At 37.3% G+C, this 9,506-nt stretch overlaps 1 protein-coding gene across 2 annotated transcripts; it reads right to left on the bottom strand.

Annotated features, from left to right (window-relative positions):
* Positions 1-2,981: 2,981 nt before the first annotated feature.
* On the bottom strand, positions 2,982-7,537 carry LOC113310109 (AF4/FMR2 family member 4-like). Of its 2 annotated transcripts, XM_026558679.1 has the most exons (5): positions 7,310-7,537; positions 6,644-6,860; positions 4,105-5,455; positions 3,635-3,898; positions 2,982-3,368 (listed from the first exon to the last, which is right to left on the bottom strand). In XM_026558679.1, the coding sequence occupies exons 1-4, from the start codon at positions 7,393-7,395 to the stop codon at positions 3,756-3,758; spliced, it is 1,797 nt and encodes a 598-aa protein (XP_026414464.1). In that variant the 5' UTR covers positions 7,396-7,537; the 3' UTR covers positions 2,982-3,368; positions 3,635-3,755. The 2 variants fall into 2 exon arrangements, with proteins under 2 accessions (XP_026414464.1, XP_026414466.1); XM_026558681.1 differs by lacking the exon at positions 3,635-3,898.
* Positions 7,538-9,506: the final 1,969 nt, after the last annotated feature.

Below are 9,506 nucleotides of genomic sequence, written 5' to 3'. Positions count from 1 at the left end.
TCCATATAAACCGATTCTGGGTAGAAGCAAGTTTCAAAAAAGCTTTGTATGTTTTTGAGGTTACGATCGGTTGATACCAATGACAACATAAACCGATTCTGAGTTGGTGTTCTTCAAAAAATTTCAAAATTTCAAATTTTTTCATGTTCAGATGATTCATCAACACAAGTTAATTTCACATCTAACACGATATTTAACCACTAATCACCTGAATTAACACTAATTAATCAGGAGTAAATTAGCCATTAAAAATAATTGGTTAAGGGGTTTTCCATTTTACTTCAAAATGTTTTTTTTTTGTCACGTAGTGATAGGCCCAAATTAATCACCATAAACCCCAATTTAACCAGGCTATTTTAATCTCTACTTGTCAGAATAATACGTGACTTGCATCACTTCCATGATGGACAACTTTATATTGAAACGATGACAATCATTTTCTAAATTACCTTACACGAATGAGGTCAATTTATTTTCTAAAGCTTAACACTTAACACTTATAATTGTAGACCGTTCATATAATGGGTATTTGTACGATGAGGACTTTGAATTCCATTTCTATTTCATTTGCTCTTTATGTGCTCAGAAATTCTGACCTCACACTTTGCAGATGGGAGAACACAAGAAAGACCAAATGAACGAGAGTTTTTTTCTAATTTATACATTACAAACCATGAACCCGTGATAAATAAAAACTTATATATATAAAAAATATCGGCTCATCTCGGTTATGGAGTAGCGATACAAGTACGTGATATATAGTCTTAGGTATGATGGAATCTTAAAAATGTTATCGATAACGGGAAAGGATTTTTAAATCCACACCGAAATCGGCTTTCCCTCTAATAAAAACTGTTTTCCCCCTATTAATTGTCTAAATCTATAGATATGAAATTTTCATTTTCCCCCTAGCCGTGCAATTTGGGGAATGGTCCCCCAAATTTTTAGTGGTCCTGAAAAGTTCGTTCCAAATAAAAGCATTACCAAACCGAGCAGTCTGGTTGTGTTCATTGGACAAACCTGGGACATGAAAGTCAAGTTGCACGGCTAAAATTTCCAAGCCAGCCAAGCAATAGCTTGGAAGCAAAACTTATCAGCTTGATAAGTAGTTGCACTTGCACAATGACAGATTGGATCATCCTACTGCTCCCCGCCAAAGTTAACACAAATTAGCGCTATCCAAAGTGGGGGTCAATAAAATCGAACCCATTAGAACACCTCTTCTCTATTTTCATCCTACTATTTAATTCGTGATGGTTAATGACGTACGACGATGGCAGACAGAATTGAAGGAAAAAGAAGACAAAAGGACGTATCTATTTAGGATTCTCTAGAAAGTCGAAACCCAAACACCACTCATGACCTGTTCTTTCATCGGTCGTCATCATCATATTAATACACGTACGAAATCCACTCACAATCAATACCTCAGAAAAAGTTTTCTTCCAAAAAACTACTCCGTCCGTCCTAAATTATTAGTCCGTTTTAACTAAGTCAAGATAATAAGGAGATCGGAGGAGTGTACAAATTAACCCCTATTAAATGATATATTATTACTAAAATTAAAAGGAGTATATGGAATACGTAAGAAAATACATAGGTAATTATAGTATTTATAGAAATATTTAAATAGAAGATAAAAATAAAAATCTTTATGAATTGATTTAATAGATTTGTTTCCTATTGAAGAAGATATCATTTAATATTTAGATTAGTGATAATTAAAATATTTTTATAATTATAAAAGTTTGAAAGATATATTAGAGAGTTTGACTAAAAAATATGACTATAAACAGAAACTGGACAGTATTTTAGGACAGACGAAAATAGAATAGAGAACAGAAATTTTAGGACAGAGGGAGTATTAATTATTGAGTCCGTGCTAACGTTTCAAAGTCTTGTTTGGTTGCTGTAGTGTAGGGAAATCAATAACCTTGTCCAAATTGTCCAAACCCCAAAGTAAACCAACATTTTCCAGATTTTTATTTCTTTCCTTCTTGTGGCTGCAATTGATCAAGTGGGGAGCATTTGTAAATTTAGTGGGTTGTTGTTGTTCATTCAAACCGACACTTCGACGCCCAACCTTTTCTTCTTTTTAACTTTCGAGTCATTTTATGCGATCGTGTTTTACAAGCAGTAAAATATGGACTAGAAATCAAAAAGTTGATGGTCAGGGAGAAAAAACAAACTAAATCTTTACTCCAGCCTCCAGCATAGGTATATAAAGGAATGTTTAGGAGAAACTTTTAGTCAGTAGGATTTGACTTCTATTTCACCTAGGGCTTACACTCAGCGCATATGCATGCAAGGATGCTGAAAGCTTCAGTAAATTAGTAGAAGCATCAGAGACATTCCACCTTTATTTTCATGAGGGAACTGTAATCATTTTCCTTTTTTGCTTTGTTTGTCATGGCTCTCTGGGCTTTCCAGGAAGACGACATTAAGAAAAGTAAATGGTAGTACTATTTAATGACGGGCGCACTACCAGAAAAGAAAAATGGGTTGCTCTCTCGAAAAACTTGTCGCAAGTAATTGAGTAGGAAAAGAAAACAACTTGACAAAAAGCAAAGTCCGTGAAACTGATACTTAGTTTAGGTAATACTGGGGCACCAGCAGCATGACATTGTGCGAGTTCAATCGATGTTCTTCTTCCACTGACTTGAACAGTCTACTAGTAATAAGATTAAAAAAAGATTAACCAATATACCTGAGATATTAGTAATTCTTAACTATGTATTCCTTCATAGGTAAAAAGAACAAGTGGCATAGTTAGTAACATTTGAAATCATTTCTATATATACCAATCACCACCTAGTACAGTCATAAAGCTGTTGGGTTAAATACCTGCAACCTAAATTTAAACTTTGAAACTCGTTAGCATCATAATTACTATAGGCCGACAAGATAAACATAGAAATGAATACACAGTTAATCAACCAAGATAAACTGCTTGTTAGTTCTGCACACTGGACATTTTTACGAAACCTGCTCCCAAAAGGGTCAGAAGTATAATATCTGAGCTAATTATCATTTCAATACATAAATTGTATGATTATGGTCTGCATTCCCACAAAATTGACAGTAACGATAGAGCCCCATACATATTCATCTCTAAGCTCTAAATCAAAAGGTTGTTGTCTTTGTTCTTCAAAACCTACGTACTTGAGGTCCTGTACATGTAGTCCAAAAGATGAAGCAAATCCTGGGAGCCCATCGGGCAATATCTTCCTACTACGTCTAATTTTATACTTAAGGTAGCATTTTACATCCAGACGCCTGCTTCTAAGATCCTGTGCGTGAGAGGAACTTAAGGCGGGGTGAGAAGCGCAACTCAGGCTCTGAACGACCTTTACTCTCTGAAACCGCACCTGTCATGTCGATTCAAATGTTAATCCCCATTTTGGCAAAAAAGCACTAAAATCTTAAGGCAGTACTGAAAGAGTACAGCAGTACACAATAAGTAGAAGACATGACCATCTCCATAACATTTTTCGAAAACATCTAATCCATTACCTAAAGTGTAATTTCGATGAAATTAACATGATTTAAAGAGTACAACACATGAACTTTCTACATACCTCTATAGCTATGGCCTAATCAAAAATAGAGAAGTTTCTAGTTTCTACAAATTTACCTTTTCTTGCGATGTTCGGGGATATGTCAGTAACTCTTCGCTTCTTATTGCTTTCTCGAGACTGGGATGATTGTACATCGGACTCAACAGGAGAGGATAATGGCATCTTCATCTTGGTTTGCTAACCCAATGTTGAAACTTGATCACTCTTCTTGGGTGACCCAGAATCAAATATTGGTAATAAGATCACCAACGATCCACCTTCAGCTAGCTTGCCCTCCTCCAACCCCTTGTCCAATTTCAAATTTCCTCCTTTTTGAGTAACTGAATGGTACACAATAAGTAGAAGATATGACCATCCCCGTAACATCTTTCGAAAACATCTAATCAATTACCTTAAGTGTAATTTCGATGAAACCAATTAACATGCCGTTTCTACCTTTTCCTAACTCTATGTATGCCATTTCTACCTAACTCTATAGCTGTGGCCTAATAAAAGAAGAGACGGTTTCTAGTTTGTACAAAATTACCTTTTCCTGCGATATTCGGGGATATGTCAGCAACTCTTTGCTTCTTATTGCTTTCTCGGGACTGGGATGATTGTACATCAGACCCAACAGGAGAGGATAATGGTATCTTCATCTTGGTTTGCTTACCCAATGTTGAAACTTGATCTCTCTTCTTGGGTGACCCAGTATCGAGTACTGGTAATAATATCACCAAAGATCCACCTTCAGCTTGTTTCCTCTCCTCCAACCCTTTTTTCAATTTCAAATTTCCTCCTTTTTGGGAAACTGAACGAGTTAACCTTGTCATGTGGCTCGGAAAAGTGTGTATATCTTCTGCTGGGGGGTTAAGCTCAACATCATTATTTGAATTCTCGATTACTCTCTGAACTGTGGAACGTGTTAACCTAGTTGTTTCCATTGAGCGGTTCACATTTTTCCCTGCTGTAGATTTTGTCAAGCGTTTCTCAGCACAAGCAGTATCTGATTTCTTATCTTCTGGTCGTTCATCAAGCGTCTGGTTTTTATCTTTGGTTGGAGTTTTTAGCTCCACGTGGTTATTTGAATTCTTGATTTCTTTCTGAGCGGTAGAACGTGTCGACCTAGAAGCTCCTACAGGAAGGTTCACATTTTTTCGTGATGCTGAGCTTTTTAAGTGTTTCACAGAAGAAGCAGTATTACATTTCTCATCTTCTGGCTCATTACAAGTCTGGATTGGCTTCTCCTGAGTGACTGGCAAATTAGCAGATTCTTCTGTCTGTGAAGTCTTCTTGGAAGCTCTCCTTTTGATCGATGCCCTCTTTTTGTTAGATGCCCCTTCCTGTGCAACATCAAAGTTCAAAGTACGAGTCACAGTCAAAACTGCTCCCCTACTGTGCTCCTCGTTCTTGGCAGTCTTTTGAGATGCATCGACTAAGTCTTCTTGCTCCAACTCCACGTGGCAGATAGGAACATCTGAATTTCTTGGTCGTTCTTGCATCAATGAAGCTAAGGCGGCACGAGCGCCTAGAGGACTGAGATAGGCCCTATTGGACTCCTCCAGAGTGGCACGAGGTAGACATCCTTTTGCTTCTATGAGTCCTTCCACAGGTGCATGAACTGATCTGAAGATATCTTCTATTTGTTTTTCCAGCATTATGGGTATGTCGGTCTCAGGAACAGGACACGTGACAAGTGAAGATACATTTGAGCAGGTTAGGCTTTTAAAAAAATTCAGGAACGTTGCAACAGCTGAATGGTGGCTAAGTTTGGTTGTAGAGATTTTCATTATCGCGTTAGATGTGACACTCACAGTTCCATCCTGTGAATCGGTGCAAAGCCGTTTGATCTGAAAAGTACATCTGCAGTAGATTTTCTTTGTGTGCCTCCGGCTCACCTGCGAAATAAAATAAAATAAACTACCATAACAGTATCATCAAACGAAATAACTATGTAATGTCCTTGAACCTCAAGCTTTGTACAGAGGGAATGTAAGTGCCCTTGAACCAATCCAATTTTATTTTCACAGAGGGAAAAATAGAATGATCTATGTATAAATGCCGTAAAATTAAATAAAAAGATACTCACATTAGTAATGTTTTACTAATCTAGTATCAAAAGTCACTCACCACAGAAATGTGTGACAGAACCAGGCAGTGGCGGATCTACAGCCAGAGTTGGGCTGGCTTAAGCCACCCCCAAACATTGAATTTTTTTTGAAATAGGTAGTGTAACTTGGCAAATTCCCATGCAAACTCAGTTGAAATTGTTACAAGCCACCCCTAGAATGCATAAATTTTTTCCAAGCCACTCCTAGTTCCGCCCATGGAACCAGGAACCCAAGTTAGGTAGGGCATTTGATTATGACATCTAATTTTGGAGTAATTTTTAATCGAAAAACTACTTCTCATGGGCCCCTCTACTAGATAGGTGACAAATAGGCTACTGCCTATTGGTAGTTCGGTACACCTTTGATACCCGGTTTCCTCAGCATTAGGGAAAGCAAGTTAATGAGATTGAATACGCAGAGGATTTTGTTGTTCTTATGCTCTAATCTGTTAGCCCTTCTGTTTAGGATTCAATCTACTACTCTGTTGGGTAAGCTGGACACAGGTGTACAAAACTACAACTAGCTTTGTTAAAGGTGCTAATTCATCAAACAAGTAAAATGAAAAGTCGACAAAATATTAAGAGAATGAACAACAAAATATAAAGACGCAACCGCTGTTATACTAGATTTCCCGGTTTACTTAAATCTAAGGAGGAACGTTGTACATATAACCAAACTACCTCATAACACAACAAGATTGGGACACTTGCCCCACTCCCACCCAGATCACCAATCTACCTTAAGAACTCAACCAAATTTATCATTTCTTCTTAATTTTCAATGTTAAAGTTCCTTCCTTCAACTGTTGAAAAGAAAGTTTTAAGTCACAGTTAACAACGATCTCCATCCTAGATAATGTATGGGCTAGAGCCACCCTTGGGGGTATCAAGGGCTTTTAAATGAGCTTCAAACTTCAATGTAAGCACAATAAATTCCAAAAGTTGATTACAAGTAAACATTTAGCAAGAAGTATACCTTCTCCACCTCGCAATCAAAGAAGAGGTTCTTACTTTGTGTCTTCAGACTAGCAAGAACATGATCACCTTCTTTAATATGAGCACAATCATCACCTTGAAGAGGACTGGAACGGAAACGAAGACGCGCTAAAGCCTCTTCCTCCGAAAATATAACTTCCTCCTCAAACTGGCTTCCAAAGTTCACAATAAGACCGAAGGAAGTAGAGCTATCCGCACTATTTATACACAAGTAATCACCATTCGTAAATTCATTAACCCATACATATAAATCGCCATATTTGAGAAATACCCGGTAATATAATTTAGTAATTTGATTCAGAAAGGAAGTTCAGTATAAGGGACAATAAAAAATTTGGGGGTCATTAATGAGTCAATGATTCTTCATAAAAGATTTACTCAAAATACAATTCATCTCATTAACAACTTAAAAATAGCAAAATGCACTAAAACCCCGCAAAATACAGATAATAAAACATCGTCATGAAGGCAAGGATTTCTAAAAACTCTCATTACTACCCAGTGGTTCATTTGCATTCTTACACAGAACACAGATGAATCATCATCATCGCCATCATCAGAACATGAATCTAATATGAGAAACACTTTTAGATGAAGTAAAAAAGACAAAACTGAAGAGATCAAAAGAAAGACATTGAGAGATCACCTGAAGAAAACCTGGCAAGGATGCCAAGAAGAGTCTTCTTTGCGCTTGGCCTCAAGTTCGAAATCACTTGCATCAGCTTTAGCCATGAAAACTGTGGATGGATTTCAGTCTTCCCCCTAATCTCTAGTCTTTGGAGTTTGTCTGTAAAGATTGTGAATATCAGTGCACTTCTCTCTAGTAGTAAAATATCAGTATTTGATGAGATGAGACTGTACGATACTCTCTCTCTTCCAGTCCCATTTCGCACGATACTCTCTCTCTCTCGTCTTATCCTATTTTCCCGGGTAAAACCATTGCCCACTGGTTTCTACCAGGGGTGCACATACCCTGCCCATATCCGCCGATCCTACCCTACCCGTCAGTGTTTTAACCGTATCCTATCCTACCCACTATTTGGCGGGTAGGGTAACGGGTAAAAATTTTCTTAACCGCCGTTAGATGGGTAGGATGACGGGTAAAGCTCGAAATTATCCTACCCTACCCGCCTATTTATCTAACAGTCGTTAGTAGCCGTTGATCTTTCTATTATTGATCATCTTTGCCGTTGGTTTTTTATTAATCAACTCAACCTAAAAACTAAATTCGTTTCATCTCTTCATACTTCTCCTCTCTACACAGAAACTTCAAGAACCCTAGATTGAAAATCCAGTTTGTTTCTCAATAATTAGAAATCAAAGTTAGAAATCGAAGAGGAACCTCACTCTCATATCCAAGATCGAAACTCACTGTCACAATTCATTCATCGTCCTAACCGAAATCAAAACGTATGTATCAGTAGAAATCTAAAGTAACCATTTCCATCGAGTATCTTTTTACCTCCAAACACAAGAGTTTCAGGCTTACAGCTAAACTTTATCTTTGGGGTTTGTCAATTTTGGGTGCGAGAGGTAAGGATCTCCCTTAGTGGTTTTGTTTTTAAAAATTTCTTTTGCCCTTAATTCAATTGGTTAGTTATTTGATCAATATGTTGTAGATTGATTTCATTTTTTTCAATTTATAACTTGGGTAGGTCGTAATGGCCATGATTGCATGTTTTTTTAATTTGTTTTAGGGAAATTAAATTAGGGTTCCTTATTTTTACATGAGTTATGGGTTTCTTTGTTTTCTTGAAATGACCTAGTGTTGCCTCTGTTGTTCTTCTAGTACTGTTTTTTCATTAGGGTATGACTGATTTATGTGATTCTGTGCATACCCATCTTGAGATTTGATAAGCAGTAGCCATGAGTATGTTAGGTTTTGGTTCAAGTTTTTGATTTTTTTCAATTCCATTCTCAAAATATGTGATGTTGAGTTGAGTTATTGTATAGTTAAAATTACTTAAGCTAATTGTGTTCAGTGTCTCTCGCTGGTTGTCAAATCTTGGCTGTAAAACCTTTAATGGATAAAATGCAAGTGTTATATGTTTCTGCCTAGTATTATCCGGACTTTTGCTTTGGGTAAGGTTGTTTTGGTTTAGTGGTCGATGGATGAAAATGTGCATACAGCTAGAAAGGCTTGGAAAAGCACATTCTGTTGATTAAGGATTTTGTTCATTGATGAGTGCTAAAAAGTGCATATTTCTATATATTTTTCTTGGCATTTAACTCATCTTTTGTGCATTAATTCTACATTTTATCCCATATTCTGTATTTTCATTGTTTTCAAGAATAAATATTTTTATTAATTAATTTTGCATTTTTAGGTAATAAATAAAGTTTGGATGAATAGCGGTGCGAAAAGAGCAAAGGAACGGCAAAGACTCCCGCTAGGAGGAAGCGAAGAATGATGTTTGCAAGAGCCGGATCAATTAGAAGTGGGCTTGAAGAGGAAGAATTTTTCTTAAAGAAGATATGGGCTTGGCATACCCAAGGCCCAAAACCCTCACCCAAATCCATTTCCTATATCCATACCCGTCTCGGATTTCAACCGTCAGATTTATTCTCAGAAACATCTTACGGTCGCTCCCTTGTTGTTCATCAAAGTTTGATATATCTGCTTCACACTACAGTACCTAACTCCATCAAATGTCGTTCGTTTCATTGTATCTCTTCATCCGACGGTCGCTCCTCGCCTGCCTCTGAATCGCCGTCAGATCTACCTACCATCTTCTCATCCTACGGCCCGGATCGCATAACATCTTCACTCGCTGAAACTGCCCAACACCCTAACATCCGAGCCATATACCCCTACCAAACACCCCCTTCTCCTTCTTCCATCG

This window comes from Papaver somniferum, chromosome 9 (genome assembly GCF_003573695.1).
Source record: "Papaver somniferum cultivar HN1 chromosome 9, ASM357369v1, whole genome shotgun sequence".
In the NCBI taxonomy this organism is placed as follows: Eukaryota; Viridiplantae; Streptophyta; class Magnoliopsida; order Ranunculales; family Papaveraceae; genus Papaver; species Papaver somniferum.
This window is presented reverse-complemented; position numbering and strand designations above follow the sequence as displayed.